Raw genomic sequence first — 21,140 nt, forward strand, 5'->3', positions numbered from 1 at the left:
CTAGCCTGAGATCGTATGGTTTAATATATCAACACCTTCACTAGCTTTAAAACTGAGCCTGCTACAGCCTTTGGGTATTTACCATCTGATATCACCACGTTAGCATGTGAGAAATTATATTGTTGATATATATTTTTTATTTTAAACAATCACACAAAATAGAGCGAGTTGTTGATGAACAGCACAAACGAAGATTTAAATAGGAATAAAGACCTCCCCCACTCACAGCAGCCAAGAGGCCTCATTTCGGCGTTTTGCGTGTAGACCTGGGAGATATCCGCCAACCTGCGACACAACACGTCTGCCATGATGTCGTAACCAAACTTATACTTCCATTCTCCTGCTTCCACTCGTGCCCGGTGAACCTGGGAGCGACTGTCCCCTGCACAAGACAAAAGAGGTGCGTATGATCTTCCAGACGTGAATGTAAACTCTCGTAGTACGTTCATGGTCACCGTATCCAAGTGTCACAGTGTGCTGAATACATACCACCATGCCCGGTCATCACACACCCAATGCGAGGGGTTATTTTGAACATGTTGGTGACAGTGGCAGGGTCCAGCAGCTTGTCCTGCAGTCAGGGAACACACAGGGTGTCACATCTCAACTCACAGAATGAAAGCATGCAGATGACACACATTAATGTATCAGATATGACATTTTTCCACCGATTAATATGATTAGACACTGGAATTGAAAGCGAATGGACTCATCTTTGATTGTTTGCCCTTCTCCTGTATGCAATAAAAGTTTGACAAAATAAAAGAAGTACCCAGCTTGGTTATATGAGAACTAGCATTTTAACAGCAGCGTCTTGTTCATATATTTGAGTATCAAGTCGGCAAAAACGCTGGAGTGATGACTCCTGCAAGGCTTCACTGTTTCGCTTGAACTCCATTCATCCTCATTCAAGCGTGTGTGTGAATGTCTGTGTGTGTGTGTGTGTGTGCGTGTGTGTGTAATATCTTACAGGTACTTTCTTTTGTGTGACCACCACGACGCTGTCCGCCCCCCGAATCCCGACAGATGTCAACCCGCTCTGGGAGATGGCTTTGAAGGCATACTCTGAGACACAACACAAATTGAAAAACATCACAGGGGTGTTCAAACTGAGATCGGTGTTAATCGACTGATGAAATTTTAGCTGACTACGACCGAAACGGCCAATAAATCTGCAGTAGATGAGTCCGGCTGGCGGAGGGCTGCCATGTAATGTCTGCAGTAATGAAAACCTGCGGTCTAACTAAAACTTAGGGATGGTTTAACCTTTGGTGGTGAGGTTTGGTGGTTTGGAAGTAGGGTTTATGAAGAATTTCTTCCCACTTCAAACACACGAACCTGCATCTCAGACGCAGAGAAATGTAATTATATATATTTATATTAATATTTACGGGGGAATTGTTGGGTCTATGTAAATCACAAATCAAAAGTCATAGAGTGTGGTCTATACCTAGACAGTAAAGTGTCCTGAGATAACTTTTGTTACGATTTGGCACTATAAATAAAATTGAATTGTCCAGGTTGTACCCCGCCTCACGCCCGATGTCAGCTGGGATCGGCTCCAACTCCCCGCGACCCCGACAGGGACAAGCAGTTGAAGATGAATGAATGAATGAATGAACGAATGAATTCATTAATTATTAAGACGAGCGACCAGTTTTTAGTGTGTTTTTGGCGTAATCGACTAGAAGGGGGGAGCACTACCTTTGACACAGCACAAGATGGTCAAAAGTATCAATACTTTGATACTTTTCAATACATGTGCTTCAAAATGATACAGTATGCACATACTTTCATCACAAGGCCGCCAGTCTTTAATTCAAAAATGGGGGGAAATGTCCTATTTTCCGTGCCTTTGACTTTGTTTCTTTTTGGAGTGGTGTCTGGATCGGTATGGAGTATCTTCTTTTTTTTTTAACTGGTATTGTATCAAAATTTAAAACTCTACTTTATCGTAATTTACTCTTCAGTTGTGAACAGGATGAGGGGTTAGTTCTGGATTTGAAATGAGTGGAAACACCGAAAACACACGTAGACGAGATACATTTGAGGAACAAAGTAGCAATTTCCTAACACACATACAATGTAATTAACAGAAGCCTAAACTTTAACACGAAGGGAAACAATAACCAGAGCTTTAGTTAACAGTTAAAATGCATTCTGTGTTCAGGTTTAACCAACATTAACCTTACTTATTAAAAAAAATACAAATAAACTTGACCAAGACAAGCTAACCACTGTAGCAACATGCTATATGAGATTCACGTAGGCTGGAATTGTTTGTATTAATACTATTTTTTAAAACTTTCAGTTGTGACTTTTCTAACTGTGCACTAGCAACAAGTATATTCACGCTCCAGCATTCAACACGGGGGGAAAGTGTCTCTTCTTACCGACTTGGTAGAGGCGGCCCTCCGGTGAGAATATGGTGATGTGTCGGTCGAAACCTGCGTTTGAACCGCGCGACATCTTTGTTTCTTCCTCTTGACCTCAAAGGACCTTCACCGCTGCACTTCAAATAATCTTTATATATCACTCTCAGTTATCTACGAGTCTTTAGTTCACACACTTACTGCGGGAACAGCATGACTGAGCTTCTAATGGAGTGACTTCCCCCTCAGGTGGTTGTTTTACTTTCCCTTTCAGTTATGGAGCTCAGAGAGGAGGGGGGCACGCAGGGAGCCGGTGTTGCGCCGTGTTCAGCACCCCTGCAGGGACATGCACCCCCTCGCGTTATAGGTGGTATTCTGGATCAGAAGGCTGTTGTTTGGACCTAAAAATTCCTTTATTTGTCCCGCAATGGGGGAATTCAATTTCACTCTATTATTATTTTTCATGTTACACACACACAGACCCGAAATACACACACATGCACAGACAGGACCTATATACATGCAAGTAATGGAGAGATGTCAGAGCAAGGGGGCTGCCAGTGACCGGCGCCCCGAGCTGTTGGGGGTTCGGTGCTTTTGAACCTATGAATTGCAAGAAAAGCTAGGGTTATATTTAGGAAACACTAAGTGAAATACATTTAACTTGCTCAAAAGATCCATTTCATTCCTTTTGTTTCCACAGAACATACAAAAAGGTGTTGTTTGTCTTTGCTATTATCCAAGTTTGTGATTTTAAACTATTTAAAATAGTTTAAAGACTGTAAGTAACCAATGTTGTGACCGTTGTGGGTTACCTGCATATAAATATATACCTGTGTAAATATATAAACTACTCTTATATGTGGAAACAACAGCCTTCTGACCCAGAATATCACCTACACGGCTGGGGTGCTGAATACGGCACCACACCGGCTTCCCTCGTTGTTATTGGAGGACAGCAATAAGGAAGTCAAGCGACCTTACCAGTTAGACCGCTTTGTCTCTCTTTCTCTCTCTCTCTCTTTATTTCACCTGTGCACGTAAGTCCTCGTGAATCCGGAGGAGAGCTTTTCCAAAGACACGGGGGTTGTGTCAGCAGAAATGTTCGGGGGAGGGTTGAACGGAGGCACCGACTCCCACACCCCTCTGCCCGTGCGCCTCTGCCGTCACTCGGCTGCCGGCGGCCCCCGGACACACAGCAGCCAAATGTCGTCGGGCCGCAGGGTCGGCTTCTGTCTCAGCGACAAGAAACGCAGGAGGATGAATCTGGACGCGTTTGCAGACATCTGTGCGTAAGTTGGAACCCGACTTTCAACTTTTTAAATCATTTATTCATTGATTTTTTTAGGATTGTTTATCAGGGTGAAGTGAATGGGGCCCCTTCAATGGGGCCCAATAGCAAAAAGAGGAATGCAGGTTATTTTAAGATCATATCAGACAGATGTTATATTAATCACCAACTGTTTTGATAATCGATTTGAGTCTTTTTGTTTAACCCAAAAATTATCCAACTTATCTATTTCCAGCTTCTTAAGATAGATAGATAGATAGATAGATAAGGGGAGGTAGTAGCTCAGTAGGGCTGGGAACCGGAGGGTTGCTGGTTCGAGTCCCTGTGTGGACCATGAATGGAGTGTGGACTGGTGGCTGGAGAGGTGCCAGTTCATCTCCTGGGCACTGCCAAGGTGCTGTTGAGCAAGGCACCGAACCCCCAGCTGCTCGGTGGCACCGGTCACTGGCAGCCCCCTCGCTCTAACATCTCTCCATTAATTGCATGTATAGAGGTCCTGTCTGTGCATGTGTGTGTGTTTCGGGCCTGTGTGTGTGTGTAAAACGAAAAATAATAGAGTGAAAATTGAATTTCCCCACTCGTGGGACTAATAAAGGAATTCTTCTTCTTCTAACTTTATTTATCCCCGAGGGGAAATTAGGTCATTGTAGCACCTGTACAAAACAATCAGAAGTTCTAAAAATAAGATAAAATATAAAAAACAAAATATGAACAACAATAAAAAGTACAGTAAAAGTACGGTATCACGGATGAATGTGTATATTTTCTGTTTTCTTTCGTCCTCTATGACAGTAAACTGAATATTTCTGAATTGTGAACATTAGAGAACATTATTTTGGACTTTGGGAACACTTTTATAGAGCAAACAACTAATAAATTAATGGAGAAATGATCAACAGATCAATCAGCAATGAAAGTAACCATTAAGCAGCCATTGCCATGTGTGCAGTTATTGCTAATATTGATAGGCTCTGTTATCATCTCTGTTATAAAATAAACATTTCCGTGTTTTTCTGCAGGGGTCATGGACTGGAAGTGGTAGAGGTAGGCTAAGTGTTTTTATTCACATACACAAAATCAATATAACCTTAAACAACTATAATGAAGGGATGAACTCGCCATTTCTTAACCCTGATAGTGTGTGTTTGTGAGTGTGCTTGTGTTTGTGTTTGTATGTCTCTGTGTGCACATGAAGATGGGTCCGCCTTTCTTTGTATAGATGCTAGAACGCCCACACACCCACGCACACGTAGCATTTTATTCTAGAGGTTAAGCAGCAATGACAGATACACACACACACACACACTCACACACACACACACACACACACACACACACACACACACACACACCCACGTACATGTCATTTACAGATGTCGGCAACTTTAGTAATCCGTGTCACAGCCACCTGCAGCCCCCGACTACAATCTACTTGTTGCAAACCGTGAACAATAGCTGCCTGATTGTTCATCTGCTCAGACATTTCACTGCATGTGAATCTCTGCACAGGAGCACGAGAGAGACGTGTACACACAATAAAGAGTTTACCTTTACCCACATTGTAGCTACGTACGTCATAAGAAGCAGGCACAAATATCAGCAAAACCAGTCAGATCGCAATCAACAAATGAGAGAATTGCAGCAGTTTCAGGAGCAGGGGTGAAAAATAAAAACACTGTCCATTATTCATCTCCAAAGCAATTTCAGTCTAAAGCAACTGGACTTGTTTTTTTTGTCTAGGAAACAGAAATACCCAAATAACCAAGTCCAGTTGCTTTTGACAGAAATTGCTTTTGGGGATAACTATGATCCGGACGAGTGAGAACATTCACAGGCTGTCCATTATTCAGTTTTATTAAAGACGGTGAGAGAGTTTGGGTTTCTGCTAGGACACATTTCCATGCATAAATGTTCAAAAACGCATTATTTTTTCTCATTCTGTCTGTCTGAATATACCTGTATTCACCCTTAGTCTGAAATGCCTAATTTTAGCGATTGTCTCTTTCCCAAAAAAGCCCAGTCTGCTCTGATCGGTCAGTATTTCCAGTTCTTCTGCACCCTCGGACCGTCACTGCAGCCGGGGAACGACTGTAATGGCACTGTAGCAGCACTTTCTACTTATATTGAGTATAGTTGTGACATCACAACCGTACAGAAGTCCTGACGGCCCTTTTAAAGTCCCAGTTTCCGAATACAGGCTGTGTGCATTTCTCTGAGGATTTTGATACTTTCACAGTATTTATATAGCACATCCACCTGCTTCATAATCAAAAAAATGAATTCAATTAAATAATTTCATGTCTCTGAGCAACTGTTGATTTACTACTTTAAAATATTGTTGGTAATAATGGATGATGTCAACGTTGGTGACCCAATTATAGTCCTCAGTGACTTAATGGGTTGGGACACGGACACGTTTACCACTTAAAATGACTACATCACTTACCTTGAACACCAATGCAAAAATTCTAAGTATATCTAATATAGCAACTTTAATGTTATACATTATTTACATACATCTCCAAAGAAATATGAGAAAAATTGAGGTACTGTAGTTAGACAAATCCACCACATGGGATCATGTCAAAGTGGTTTTCCTCCGTCAGATTGACCTCACTCAGCCGCTGGTGCCCCAGGGACCCTTCGACGTCATTGTTCACAAGCTCTCTGATGTCATCGTGGAGGCCGAGCATGACAGCCAATCGCAGCAGCTCCTTGCTAACTTCCAGGTAAGACTTTCTGTGTCTGTGCCAGTGAGGCTTTTTTTGACAAGCGTATTGATTGTTTTTGCCGATGTCTGCTTAGTAATTATTCAATTAGTCCTTATGTCTTTCACATTACAGAGCTATGTGTCAGCTCATCCCAGCACAGTTCTCCTGGACCCCCTGCCCGCCATGACCCGGCTACTAGACCGCTTTGCCTCTTATCAGCTCATGAGCAAGCTGCACAATTCACTCCGAGGTGCCGAACTGCAGCTTCATACTGTATAATGTAGTTTAATACTCTAGATATAAAAAAGGGACCTGTTATGCTTTACCTTATCTTGTGTCATATATATATATATATATATATATATATATATAACTGTGTATAATAAATGTAGCCAGAGGTTTAAATAAGTCATTCAACATTGTGTAAAAGTATTCCCTGTGAGGAAAACCCAAAGATGTCAGACTGTTCTGAACACATTTCCATTTCTACGCTCAGCTCAAGACTACATCAATCTATGTTGGGTTTCTTTGTTTGGTCCTCTGTGTTCAGGTCTGCTACATGTAGCTACGTGCCAACGTCCAGGAAACCTGTCATCTGGTTTTGATGACGATTTCCGATCACATTCCTGCTCGAACATGTTGGATTGTGTAGTTCAACGTTCAGTCGCCACATCTAAAAACATCCAGGTGTACTGCTTCTGCGGTGTGTGGCCCATATAGCAGGAGCACTAAGGAGCGCTCTGGATAACTTGAATGGAGATGAAATTATTTAATCGTGCGGCTCCTCCTCCAAAGGTTGTGGCGCTCGAAAAAATATATTCACGGATTTACAGATGACATGCAAGTCATTGGCGGTATCATGTGAAGGACCCGATTGTTGCAATTCCACAGTTTGGCGCTTTTAGCTTTAAAGCTCAGCACACTTCCTGGGGGGCCTGACAGAGAAGGTCAGAGTGCAGCTGGGAGCAGACTGGACTTTTTTAGGAGGGGGGCTTAAAGAGACAGGCGCTAAAATGGAGCGTTTCAGTCAGAGGGCGACTACAGGTGTATTGAGACAGACAGTATGTGAAAAATACAGTTTTTTTTAACATTAAAGCATGTAAACATGTTGTAGTAAAAACACTAAATTCAAGTATAAACCTGAAAAATGAGCATAATATGTCTACTTTAACGACTGCCTTATTATATTCTGTCCAACAGACTGGCGCATCTGCAGTCCGCCTTACCTCGAGATCCACAGTGCCGTTGACCTGTCATCCACCCAACAGGCTGTGACGACCCGGGGCCTGAGCTTTCCTATCAGTCAGTTCACTCTCTGTCTACCTAAGAATGTCTGTGTGAAGCCTAAGGGCGTACTCACACTGTCAGTCCGTACTGTGCCCCGTGCCACACTGTACTGTGCCCAGTGCCCCCGCGGCCCAGGCCCGTTTGTACTCACACTACCTGGGCCTCGGTGCGAATGCTTCTTGCCTGCCTATACGTCATCACGCCGTAACACGTCACACGCATTGATTGACGTCATCGCGTCGTCGCTTTGTTTACAGAAGCGCAAGGTCTTTTGGCCACATAATGGAAAGCAGCGCAGAAAACATGGTTCGTGCTCGTACATGTGCAAACGTACTTTACAAAAGCCCACCTCTCCCAAACGGGCCGTGGCCAGCAAATGTGTACCGCTCGTAGGCGCGGTATGGCTGCACTCACACTGGTCAAATTAACTAGGCTTTAGCCGTGAAAGGTGCTTGGGCACGATACGGATGGACAGTGTGAGTGCGCCCTAAAAGCGCATCTGCTGCACTTTAAGAAATATACACACTGTGTTATTCAGCTCATATGGAAGGAAGTTTGTGGTCAGTGGTATTCAACCCCCCCCCATCCCCCACCCCCCACCCGCCAACTCACACTCACACTGCTGAATTCAATTATCCTTCTTTCCTTTGTGCTTTCTCATGAAGTATGACAGAACCCTCTTTTTCTCTGTTGACCCCAGTTTGTAAAACCAGAGTGGCGCATGGTTCACTTTCCCACGAGGTGAGTGGTTTGCTTGACCATTGTACGTCCACAGTCCACAGTTTTTCATTTGCTCTCTGTTCATTTAATGAATTGTTGTGTGATGTGTGTGTGTGTGTGTGTGTGTGTGTGTGTGTGTGTGTGTGTGTGTGTGTGTGTGTGTGTGTGTGTGTGTGTGTGTGTGTGTGCGCGTGTGTCACAGATGTCTCTGATCTTCAGCGCGGCGAGTCTGGCTGATATCCATCCTCCCTGTGTGCTCCAGAGCTTCATCAACCACGGAGCTGTTCTGCACAAGGTGTTTGTGGTCGGCGACAGACACTTCTGCGTGGAGAGGCCTTCGCTCAAGAACTTCCCCTCCGGTCCCTGTGGTCAGTGTGCACCAGACAGACGTACAAATATATAAGATGGTTCAGTTCCTTTCCTCTCCTCCCCAGCCTTTCCTTACTTCGCTGTCTTGTCTTGTTCTTTCCTTCCTTGTCGCGCACTTTCTTTTCCTCCCCACTCTTGTCTTGTCTTTTCTTTTTCTTGTCTTCAACTTTCCTTTCCTTCCTTGTTGTTTTCTTTCTTTTCCTTCCCTTTCCCGCCCTGTCTTTCCCTTTCTTTTTCTTTAGTTTCTTGTCCTTTCCTTATTTTCATTGTCCTATTATTTCTTTCTCTTGTTCTTTCTATCTTGTCCTTTCCTTTTCCCCATTTTCTGTCTTGTCCTTTCCTTTTTCTTTCTTTTTCTTTAGTTTCTTGTCCTTTCCTTTTTTTCATTGTCCTATTATTTCTTTCTCTTGTTCTTTCTATCTTGTCCTTTCCTTTTCCCCATTTACTGTCTTGTCCTTTCCTTTTTCTTTCTTTTTCTTTAGTTTCTTGTCCTTTCCTTTTTTTCATTGTCCTATTTCTTTTCTTGCCTTTTCTGTCTTCTCCTTTCCTTTCCCTTTCTTGCCCTCTACTATCTTTTCCTTCCTGTACCTTTCTTCTCCCTTACTTTGTTGTCTTTTTTTTCTTCCCCTTCTTTCCCCATCCTTTACTTCCTGCTTTGTCCTTTTCTTTCCTGCTGTGTCTTTGCTCTCTTTGCGCCCTTTGGGGCGGCAGTAGCTCAGTCCATAGGTGACTTGACTGGGAACCGTAGGGTCGCTGGTCCGAGTCCCTGTGTGGACCATGAATAGAGCGTGGACTGGTGGCTGGAGAGGTGCCAGTTCATCTCCTGAGCACTGCAGAGGTGCTGTTGAGCAAGGCACCGTACCCCCAACTGCTCGGGGCGCCGGTCACTGGCAGCCCCCTCGCTCTAACATCTCTCCATTAATTGCATGTATATAGGTCCTGTCTGTACATGTATCTATTTCAGGCCTGTGTGTGTGTGTGTGTTAAATGAAAAATAATAATAGAGTGAAAATTTAATTTCCACATTGTGGGACAAAATAAAGGAATTCTTCTTCTACTTCTTCTTCTCTCACTTGTGATTTTCTCCGCCTCCAGACAGGAAAACCATTTTCTTCAACAGCCACCAGGTGTCCAAGCCGGAGTCCAGCTCTGATCTCACGTCAGTAAGTAATAATAGAGTTTAAACAAAGTTTATATCAACTTCTCCTCCATTTTCTCACTTTGATATCCAAACCCAAGGGCTAATATATCTGCAAAACTGCCAGAATAAACAGAGTGGCATCGTTTAAGGTGCACGAAAATAGTTTTTTATATAATCAACTGGATCTACAGGTAGAGCCCCGACCAATTTGGCACCTTGAAAATGTTCTCCTCCTGATGTCTTAGCTGGACGAGCAGATGCCGTGCCTTCCTCCCCCCAGCTCTGAGGCCGTGGCCGCCCTGGTCAGAGAGCTCCGAGTTCAGCTCGGCATGGCCCTGTTTGGCGTGGACGTCATCATCAACATACACACACACACCCTCACCGTCATCGACATCAACATCTTCCCAGGTACTGCAGCTGCACAGACACCGAGACACAGGCCCAATTGCAATCCGGCCCATACCCACTCTCACTTCGTTTCTGGCGGGTGTCAATACAAACCAGTTAGCAGGGGAGTGGAAGTGGGTTATAAAGTCCACAAACAGCAAGTGTGCACCACGAACCACACTTGGAGCTTCTTTTCGTCCGCCACATATACCTACTGTAACACACACTTCGTTGCTGTCGGGTGGAAACCTTGTTAGTCCCATACTACCGTCCTTTTTCAGGACCATGAGGTTTTGCTGACAGTATCCAATGGTGTTGCAAGATTTAGTCACAAGCTTGTTTTAATACTTTTAATTGGTTCAAACTTTATAAAACAGGTGTAAAGAGTAACCGATAGCACGAGGTGAGTGGTTTGCTTGATCACTGTACTTCCACAGTCGACAGTTTTCCATTTGCTCCCTGTTCATTTAATGAATTGTTGTGGGATGTGTGTGTGTGTGTGTGTGTGTGTGTGTCACAGATGTCTCTGATATTCAGCGCGGCGAGTCTGGCTCTTATCCATTCTCCCACTGGTGTTGCAAGATTTAGTCACAAGCTTGTTTTAATACTTTTAATTGGTTCAAACTTTATAAAACAGATGTAAAGAGTAACCGAAGAAAAATAAGAACGACAAAATACAGAAATACACGGTTTCCCGCCAGACAGCAAGGAAATGTGAGTTCAGTGCATTTATTTCCAAAGGATAGTGATACGTCGCCTTTCCTTAAACTTACAGTTCATGCACTATTTCTTGCACACATGATAGAATTAGACCATTTAGGATCTAATACACCCTTGTTTAGTCTTGTCTAGTTGACTGTAAAGCGTTGTATATTGGGACTGTTGCAAAAGACAAGCTCATAAATGTCAGTGAAACAAAGGTTAATTTGCCACTACAGAAGCTCTGTGCATTGCATATTCTCGTTATTTGTAATACATTGACTCTTTGCACATTGTTACTCCTGCTCAGGGGGAGGGATGTTGATCCTGAAGCTTGCGGCTGTATTTACACACCGATGTTCTGATACACTCTTTCCTCTATCAGGCTATGAGGGAGTGCCCCAGTTTTTCTTGTCCCTGCTCAGCCACATCGAGTCAGTGTTGGACAAACAGGTCTCTGCTGTTCCCCAGGCGACTGGCTCTCCTGAGTCAACACAGACGACAGGAGGTCCATCTGCTGCAACAAGCGGCCTTTAAGTCCCCTCAGGAACACACGTCGTGTTTCACCAGCTTCCCAGGACAAATGAAGTCAGCGACGCTGTCTTTTTCCTTTTTGGTAGGACCAAATTCAGCTGTTTATTATATAACGACGATGACGTTATTTATACGTAATCTGTAACGACTTGATTTTTAACTGTATCGCCTGTAAATCACACTAGTCACTTTGTGCTGCCAAGTGAATCCAGTCTGTTCTCAAGTCAACAAACCACACAGAACACACATAACGGTTTAATACACTTTCCATTTATTGATTGACAGGTAGCATAGAAGAAGATACAGCAGGCACAAAATACAGCACTCCGATTGGCCAGTAATATTACAAATGGTGTTTATTGTTATCATTTTTGTATTTTTCTTCCCGTTGTTCGAAATGTCCTCTATGCCCTTGTGTTAATCCCCCCGCAGACATTTCCTACATCCTTGTTGCTGGTTTGTAAGATACATTTTGTGGAACCTTTTTTTTTGCACTAATATAGAAAAAGAAAACTACAGTACATTAATTTCTTTTAAAGTGAACAAACACCTCATCTTTGGAATAGATAGTAATGATCTCATCAGCGTCGACTGATCGTGGGTGTTATTATCACTACGTGTTTACACAAGTCGACCGACCGGCTTCGTTGCCACTGTTCAAATACGTATTGTAAATCTTGGCTGTGTAGAAAAAGAAAGATTATATCTGCTATACGAGTACTCTATGATGCACTTTGATAACATATTAAAATACATGAAACCTTTCTTTATTTGGCTAATTATTGCATTCACGTGTGCTGTAGTCTATATTGTGTTATTGCAGTAAGTGGGCCTCTGACGGTAACCCTGTTTATCCTTCATGGAGCGCATTTCTACCCACTGTCCTCCTGGGGGTGCTGTTAATTCACATTTCCTATGGCCTTGGCTTAAAGACTGCGATATCGGATATTTACACAAATGACATGACATGACATGACAGCCATGAAAACTGTGATGGGACACTACTGAGCATTTATCAGTGTTATTGTCAGTTTACCAAAAGACAACAAGATGGCTTAGTGACACCCTCTTCCGTCGACCTATCCTTGGCTTGTTAAGATAAGAGTGCAAAGCTGGCTGAGAACCTGAAGTGACACTTTTAGACCTTGTAAGCTCTAAGTAGATCACATCCTGTGGCCATACACTAACCACGCTCAAGACAAACTGATCGACTTCCTTTTGTTTCGTGTTCACCCCGGTTCGTCACAAACAGTCTGGTTTTAACAGTGCGAGAGCCAAATGAAACACACTCCTTGTTTCTACTTTATCATCACAGAAACGAAGAGGAAATAATGACTTACTCCTGTGTAGAAATATCAGTAATACATATTGTTAACAGTCAGAAGAGCAGGAACGGCTTACACGTTGTTATTGCACAAAATATATATTCAAATACACGTATTACTTATAGCAGGGAAACTGTTTTTCCCACGAAGAACATCGAGGATGTCACCTACAGAGAAAAGTAGCGCTGCTTGCCAGTAGGATTTCAAAGGTGATGGTGTTTGCGCGATGGCAATGTGCAGTCAAAAATAACATTTTAATTAAAGTGCTGAATGCTTTGCATCTAGTTTACAACTGGAGTGCAGTCACCTGTTTACCCTACGAAGAGCATTTACAGGCAGACATTAGTGGAGATGGACACAAAGAGGTTTTAGATTGTTGAGAAAAAATGCGTCTCTTTCCTCTCAACATTCAAATGCATCGAGGAAACGGTGACAGCCTATTCCAGGCGATCTAAAAGCAGAAATTAAACAACAGTATGTACAATTTCTACTAATGTCCTTTTACAGATTCACACCTGAAGACATTTCTCCGAGTGCTGCGGGGATTGAAGGCTGTAAAATGGAAAATGCGTGAGCTGAATGTGTGACTGTGAATGCAACAGAGGGTTTTGTCAGTCTGCTGCGAATGTGTGTGTGTGTGTGTGTGTGTGTGTGTGTGTGTGTGTGTGTGTGTGTGTGCGTGTGTGTGTGTGTCCGTGTGTGTCTGTGTGTGTGTGTATACTGTATATACAGGTATATTTGTTGTCTTATCCTCTGCGAAGCTCCCTCAGCTCTGCGGCGACTTTGCGCAACTCTGCTTCAATCTCCAGCAGCTCCTGCAAACAGAGAAAATGATAATATATGACAACACAGGACACATGGTGATACTTTAGATTACAGCCTGCAATTATCAGTGAACATACAGTATTATGTACATATCTGTTTCGTAAATAAATAAGTACTTGTTTGACTTGAATATGTAGTGAAAGTTAAAACTATAATAGCTATAGAAATCTTCAATTCAATGTCAAATCATAACAAAAGTTACCTCTAAACACTTTCCGTATAGAGTACTTATAGTACTTATGGTTTACGGAGACACAATTCCCCCCTGAGCAACAGTGGCAAGAAAAACACGTCCTTTTAACAGACCCAGAGATACACAGCTACATGAACAACTATAATAATAATAATAGAAAACAATGAAGAATCATTATGGGAGTGAATATACTAAAATGATACGACTAGTAACAATAGAAATATGACTAATAATAACATTAATGATCAGAGAAAGCCTTGCATTCCTCTTATGAGGATGCTAACTTCGTTGTCGCTAGCGAATGCAGGCTAATGGATGCACATTTTAAAACTAGTATTATTATTACAACTTCAGTTCAGAGTGAACAAACTGCTGCTCACTTACTGTTTACATGTTGACATGTACAGTAACACTGAGATGGATTTGTTTTCTGTTTAATTGTATAAAGTCATATGTCAGAATCGCTAATGCTAGGCTACATTCCACTAGCTCCACTATCTATTTTGCAGCGTTTCTGCATCCATGTGATTGGTTTAAAGAAATATAAGCAAGACAGAGCAGGGTTTTTTTTCTCGCTATCCCAGAATTGTGAACTCGTATAGCCGGACCCCGCTGCAGCACGGTGTGGTCTAACACAAGGCTACGTATTACAGCACGCACATTTGATTTTGGATTCACCTTGGAAACAAGAACCGATTGCTTTATTCTACACCCTGTAACTACACCCTCATTACAGAGAATAAGGGGCGAACAGGGCACTGCTTTACTCTAGACTTGACTGACAGGACATGAAAGCTGGTCCAATGATCAAAACTGATGCTGTCACAACCTTATTCCACTGTATTTACGTATTGGTCCAGGTGTAGATACACACTAAGTATTTCGTTAGTACAACGTATAGACTAAATACTGACTTGATCATTTTTGGGCTTTAACATAAAGTGTAACTATTCGCATTAAACTGACCTCCCCTTCGTCTTCTTCGGCGTCACCCCCCTCATCGTCTTCCTCCTCCTGCCCCTCCTCATCCTCTCTCACGTATTCATCCTCGTCCTCATTCTCATCTTCATCGTCCCCATCCTCCTCATCCGCATCCTTGTACCTCTCCCGCTCAAACTGCTTTGTGGCTTCATCGCTCGCCTTCTCCATCACCCTCTTCTGCTGCGGCTCCTTCACCTCCTCCCCCTCCTCCTCCTTCTTCTTGACTTCGTTCTCTGTTTTTTTCTCATCCGGCTCCTTATCGCCTTCGCCCTCCTTCTTCGCGCTCCTCTCCTCGGCTGTCTTCCCATCTGCGCCGCCCTCCTTCTTCCCGCCCTGCGTCTCCTGCTCCTCCTCGTCCTCCTCCTGCACCCGTTTCATCTTCCTGACCAGTTCGTCCAGCTCCTCCTGCTTCTCCTTCCTCTCCCTCTCCTGCTCAGGCTTGCTCTCGCTCTCCTGCTCCTTCAGCAGCTCCTTTAGCTCCTTCTCCACCTTCTCCCTCTCCACCATCAGCTCCACCTCGTTCTTCCTCCTCTCCTCCATCCTCTGCTTCTCCAAGTCCTCGGCTGTTTCTCCCTTCTTCCCTTGGTCCTCCTTTTCCTTCATCTCCTCCACCTCGTCCTTCTGCTCGCTTCCAGATCCCTTCTGGATCTCCCTCTCCTTCACCGCCTCATAGCGTTTCTTCTTCAGCTCTTTCAGCAGTTCTTTGAGCTCCTCGTCATTCCTCTCCTCTTTCCCTTTCTTGGTGATCTCTTCGGCTAGCAGCTCCTCGAGCTCCTTGGCTCTCTCCTCTTCATTGTCCCTCCCCCTGTCCTCGATCCTCGGCTCCTCCATGATCTTGGTCTTGGTGTCATCTTCTTCCGTCTCTTTTGGAGGGCTGGTCACGTCTCTCTCCTCCTCCTTCGTCTCCTCATCCCCCTGCTCCAAGTCGCTCTCATCGTCAGCCAGGTTGTACTCATATCCCTCCTTGTCGTCGTCTCGCTCCAAGTCTTTCTCTGCAACGATCAGACTGCAATAGTCAGTGCCATGTCAAGTGTTCCATCACACTTCTACGTTCATTTCATTCAAAGAGCGTGTAGCATGTTAGATGTCAATGTGAATTTGTGCGTACCATCACCAGCCAGCCTCTGCAGCTCCCTGAGCAGACCCTGGTGTCTTTGCACTTCATCGAGTTCCTCTGGAGAAAAAAAGGGACGTGCAATACTTCAATCATACAAAAGCACGCCAAAAACAAAGTACAGAATACTTTCGGAGTGTGTACAAATGTCACTCCGTCTCTACGCGACAAAACAGCCATCACAGATTAGACAAATGGTAAATCTTAGCATAATATAAAGCAAAAAACAGAAACAGTGTGTGATGAATTACAGTAGTTCACTATCTCATATTTTCATGTAGTTATTGAAAGTCAATCAATCAAACATTTAGGATATAACATGTCAGAAAAATGGGAATAACAATTCTCCTCCAGATGTCCTGTTTTGTTCAACAAACAGTGCAAAACCCCCCAAAAGTTAAGACGATATAAAACATATTCGTAAATGAGAAGATCTGGTCAATGTGAATACTTTACAGATTAACTGATTATCAGAACTGTTGACGATTCATTTCCTGTTGACGGACTAATATCAAGCCTTCTCTCAGCTCTTAACACCACATGCTGCTGTTAGAGTATGGATGAACAGATGATTAGAGATGCCACCTGCTAGCTGTGGGCCACACTCATGTTGAGACCCGTCCTCGTTCAGCGTCTCCTGAATGATACACTCGACCTATAGAGGCACAACACGAACACATACAATGAATGGTGGATTATTTAATATACGTACATATGATGCTGAATGATAGGGGAAATAAAAAAGGACTTGTTTCTGACCTTTGCATCGTTAAGGGGTGAGGTTACTGGCCGGCTTCCCACTGAGGCACAAAACAAAGAGAGGAGAACGGGAACACAAATCAATATATTTAGCATTTCTGCAAAAACAGCAAAAGCTGCACCAAACTATGTTACGGAGCACCACTGTTGGACTACTTTGTTTGCTTAGCGACGGTTAGTCCTGCACGGGCGTGGGTGGAGCTGTGCCCTCATTAAGGTAAAGCGACACAGCAAAGAAGCTTAAGCTCCTCTCCCCATCTCTCTACAGGATGCAGATATTCCCAAAGGCTTAAGTTCACAGGTAGTTTCCCACCGGGACTAAATTAGTCACCAATCACCTGCAAGTAGATCATTAAAGGCACACTAAGCTGCGCCATTAGCACCTTTTCTCACCGAGATACACTGAATCTAACAAGGACCTATAAAAATCCCAATCCATGCTCAGCTTGCAGCCTTCGACCTTTTCTTTTTCTATGTATTGGTGCAAGGACTGGCTGAAATAGTGCAAGGACTGGCTGAAATAGTGCAAGGACTGGCTGAAAGGGCGAAAGGACTGGCTGAAATGGTGCAAGGACTGGCTGAAATGGTGCAAGGACTGGCTGAAATGGTGGAAGGACTGGCTGAAATGGTGCAAGGACTGGCTGAAATGGTGGAAGGACTGGCTGAAATGGTGCAAGGACTGGCTGAAATAGTGCAAGGACTGGCTGAAATAGTGCAAGGACTGGCTGAAAGGGCGAAAGGACTGGCTGAAATGGTGGAAGGACTGGCTGAAATGGTGCAAGGACTGGCTGAAATGGTGGAAGGACTGGCTGAAATGGTGGAAGGACTGGCTGAAATGGTGGAAGGACTGGCTGAAATGGTGCAAGGACTGGCTGAAATGGTGGAAGGACTGGCTGAAATGGTGGAAGGACTGGCTGAAATGGTGGAAGGACTGGCTGAAATGATGGGGCTCAGACTGCACCCTCATTTAACCATGAATCTAAAAAGATGTTCTGCTTTCTTTCAAAGTGACACCATCAAATTAAGTAACTTGAAAAAACACTCACGTTTGCCAATAAAGTCGATCTAGTGTCATATAGATTGAAACACAACGGTGCGAGTTCCCTTCACCAACACTGTAGCCTGTGTCAGCACAGATCAGCATCAATAGCACCAATTGATACCTTGGCCACTGATGAACCCCTACAGACACGTGAGCTGCCTACAGTTTGGTCCTGTAATGCTCAGCGTGTCCATGTGATGGTGTGTGTGCGCGTGCATGTGTGTGTGTGTGTGTGTGTGTGTGTATGTGTGTCTAAGCTGGGACACCCCGGCCCCACAATTAAAGCTGTGATCTGGCTTTATTGGCTTGCCCTGCTGCTCACAGTCCAACCAAACTCCATGTTAGAAATTCAGGAAATCAAAAACAAGCATTGGTCCGAGTCCGAGGACACCAAATAATTTGACAAATGAAGCAAAAACATGTTGTCTTGACTAACAAGTAGACCCAGAAGTGAGTCAAGGATATGTGCACCTATAGGCCCGAGATACACAATAATGAGATTACTGCTCATCTTGGCTTTGAACTGGCGTCTGCAGTGGCATTTAGGGACGCAGCAAGTTTGTTGCTTGTTCTGTAGTGATGTGTATCTGTTTTATAAATGTACACTACACATGGCTTTCATACTTTGTTAATATCGTCCACACACACTGACAGCTCATGCAAACACACAACCTGTGTATAGTGAGCTCTGTGTGGGTTATCACCTGTTCTAACACGCTCCACACAGCGCGTAACGACACCGCAGATTAGTACACACCACAGTACACCCGTGTCTCTGTGAGAGGCAGACTTTCCTCTGATCACACTTCTCTGAACCAATTAACACGTTTGCGCCGCAGCTGCGCGCGTGTCACCGTGCGGCACGCGCACACGTGCGCTGTTCCGCTCACCCGCGCGGACCTTTAAATCGCATTAAAGCACCGTCGGAGGGTCAGTAAACACCGAAATATGTTTGAGGTGAAAAATGTCCACCCCACACTGTCACATCACCGTCCGACGGTCACAAACAGAAAGGTAGACGCGGAGCACGTTATGTAAGGACGCTTTGCTTTAGCCCGTTAAGTCTAAAGCCCTGAGGCGTGCGCCATCGGGTTACACCTTCTGTCTGCTCCATGAAGTATCCTTCTGATGCATTTCGGTCCCTCTGCGGATGCCATGAGGCTGGCAGAATAATAATAAAAAAAAGAATAACAGCCGAGGCAGTAGTGTGTGTGAAGGATGAGCTCTCCGGTGCAGCCTGCTGAGAGCGACACTCGCATTTCTTACCGAGACCAACACACACACACGCACACACATACACCGGAGCCTAGTGAAGCCGTTTAACGAATGTGATGGATGCTTACCTCCGACGGCAGCCCAAAGAAACACTGCGGTTATCAGAATTCCCATAGGATCCGAAAAAGTGAGGTTCCTGCAGGAGATAACCTTCAAATAACGGGCTGGATCTTCTTCACACACCCGCTGAGCGAGGTGGAGCCGAGCTGTGTGAGTGTGTGTGTGTGTGTGTGTGTGTGTGTGTGGTGTCAGGTGACTTGAGACCAGATCAGAGCACAAACCCCGTTGAGGTGCCAGAGATGTCAGTTGGTCCTCCTGCACCGTGCAGTGTGTTGTTAAAACGTCTCGTGTGTGTGTGTGTTCACACCAGGGCTTGGGTGGGAAACAATTCAACACATTAAACATCTCTGTAATGCCACTAAATTATGCCCTACAGTGAGGATATTATTATAGCATCTCTCATCTGCCAGGTGCATGCAAACATAACCCTCCTCCCCTGGCTGCTGGTTAATTATTTAGACTCATTGGTACAGATGGTAACACACATTAACAGGTCACCTCTGGGATGTTTCTCTGTGCTCCGTCTGCACCCGCTCAAGGTCACAGTGTCATTCAAGTCCAGTCATTTTGTGGAAAAGAGGTTGAACGAATTGCAGCAGAAGCAAACTTAACTGATTTTGTATCCTCAATATGTGCTGAGTAAGGGGGAAAAAGCCCAGAAGAATCCTAATAGGGGAAAGTTTTGAATAAGACCCAAATATATATATTTTCTCATGCAAATAGGGAAAAAAATAACCTTCAGATATTACCATGAAAATGACTGAGATGATTACTTACATCGAGACAAACACAAAATGTATTACAAGTTATTAGAAATAGTTTGTTCACATGGGCAAACGGGACATAATCTAATAATGTATGTGCTAATTTCCATAAATACCACAACGGATCTTAACATTGGGTTCAGCCAGGTGAAAATGTCTGGTTGAATCTTGTTGATATATAACAGTAAAAGACTTAATGATAAGGTCTGGATGGAACCCATGTAGTCTACCTGTGATCATTAATATATGGAGGCAGGAAGAAGGACTTGCAGGGACTTGGGTCACTGCTGAATGGATTTCACTCCTATAGATGACTGAGAACTATAGATATCATGCACAAGATACACAATTAGACCATAAACATAGAAATTATTTCAGCTCCCTTTTGTCTTCTGCAGTCTCCTGTTGTCTCCTGTTCTTCTCTCAGACTCAGCCCCAGAAACAGCCCCAAACCCCATCTCTGCAATAATCATTCAGAAAGGCTGCTCTAAAGTCCTTCTTCCTGCCTCCATATATTAATGCTCATGGGTAGACTACATGGGTTCCATTCACACCTTAACATTAAGTCTTTTACTGTTATATATCAACAAGATTCAACCAGACATTTTCACCTGGCTGTACCCAATGTTTAGATACGTTGTGGTATTTATGAAAAATAGCAAATACATGATTAGATTTTGCCATTTTCCCACGTGAACAAACAATTTTAAAAAACTTGAAGTATATTTTTTCGTTTGTCTTGATGTAAGGAATCATCTCAGTCATTTTCATGGTGATATCTGAAGGTTATTTTGTTTAAATCCCCATTTGTGTGAGAAAAATGAATGAATCGTTGACTGCTAATGAATCTTCAGGTTTTTTTTTTTCTTTTACTCAGGACATAAGGAGGATACAAAACCAGTTGAGTTTGCTTCTTTTGCAATTTGTTCAACCTTTTTTTCACAAAATGACTGGACTTGAATGACACTGTGACCTTGAGGGCGTACACATGGAGCACAGAGAACGTTGACCCCTATTTTGTCTTAAAGCGACTGGACTTTTCAGTATGTTTGCTAATGTGTAAGTATAAACTGCTCTGATTCCACAGTTTAGCCCTGAGAAACATCTACTCTAAAGTAATGTACGTTCTTTTCCCCTTTATGACTGACAAACTATAGAAAATACAGAAAGTTCTAAGGCATTCCTGCTCTGTATGTATTTGTTCAGGTTTAACAAAGGGTTTAACCTGAGCCGGGTCACGCAGCAATGACAGTAACCACATCCATGGTTAGTACTACACAGCTGTTAATGA

At 43.6% G+C, this 21,140-nt stretch overlaps 2 protein-coding genes across 2 annotated transcripts in view; one reads left to right on the forward strand and one right to left on the reverse strand.

Moving 5' to 3' along the window:
- The window catches only part of LOC310947476 (proteasome subunit alpha type-6-like), a 5,749-nt gene extending 3,139 nt beyond the window's left edge, over positions 1 to 2,610 (reverse strand). Inside the window, exons 1-4 of the mRNA XM_083914276.1 lie at positions 2,394 to 2,610; positions 971 to 1,065; positions 490 to 571; positions 227 to 382 (exon numbers count right to left, since the gene is read on the reverse strand). Of these exons, the coding sequence (XP_083770402.1) occupies positions 227 to 382; positions 490 to 571; positions 971 to 1,065; positions 2,394 to 2,469 (409 nt within the window). The 5' untranslated portion in view covers positions 2,470 to 2,610. The remainder of the gene's footprint in view (positions 1 to 226; positions 383 to 489; positions 572 to 970; positions 1,066 to 2,393) is intronic.
- An 806-nt stretch (positions 2,611 to 3,416) lies between these two features.
- On the forward strand, positions 3,417 to 12,270 carry LOC310947585 (inositol-tetrakisphosphate 1-kinase-like). Its single transcript, XM_083914433.1, has 10 exons — positions 3,417 to 3,664; positions 4,683 to 4,707; positions 6,270 to 6,392; positions 6,507 to 6,624; positions 7,575 to 7,676; positions 8,362 to 8,402; positions 8,584 to 8,749; positions 9,846 to 9,913; positions 10,137 to 10,299; positions 11,363 to 12,270. Exons 1-10 carry the CDS (start codon positions 3,474 to 3,476, stop codon positions 11,512 to 11,514), a joined length of 1,149 nt encoding a protein of 382 aa, XP_083770559.1. The 5' UTR covers positions 3,417 to 3,473; the 3' UTR covers positions 11,515 to 12,270.
- Positions 12,271 to 21,140: the final 8,870 nt, after the last annotated feature.

Source organism: Echiichthys vipera (assembly GCF_963691815.1).
Source record: "Echiichthys vipera genome assembly, chromosome: 5".
In the NCBI taxonomy this organism is placed as follows: domain Eukaryota; kingdom Metazoa; phylum Chordata; class Actinopteri; order Perciformes; family Trachinidae; genus Echiichthys; species Echiichthys vipera.

Coding starts and splice junctions, on each gene's coding strand:
- LOC310947585 (XM_083914433.1), top strand. CDS start 3,474: ATGTTCGGGGGAGGGTTGAACGGAGGCACCGACTCCCACACCCCTCTG. Junction 6,625..7,574: donor GCTGCACAATTCACTCCGAG/GTGCCGAACTGC, acceptor TCTGTCCAACAG/ACTGGCGCATCTGCAGTCCG. Junction 8,403..8,583: donor ATGGTTCACTTTCCCACGAG/GTGAGTGGTTTG, acceptor CGTGTGTCACAG/ATGTCTCTGATCTTCAGCGC.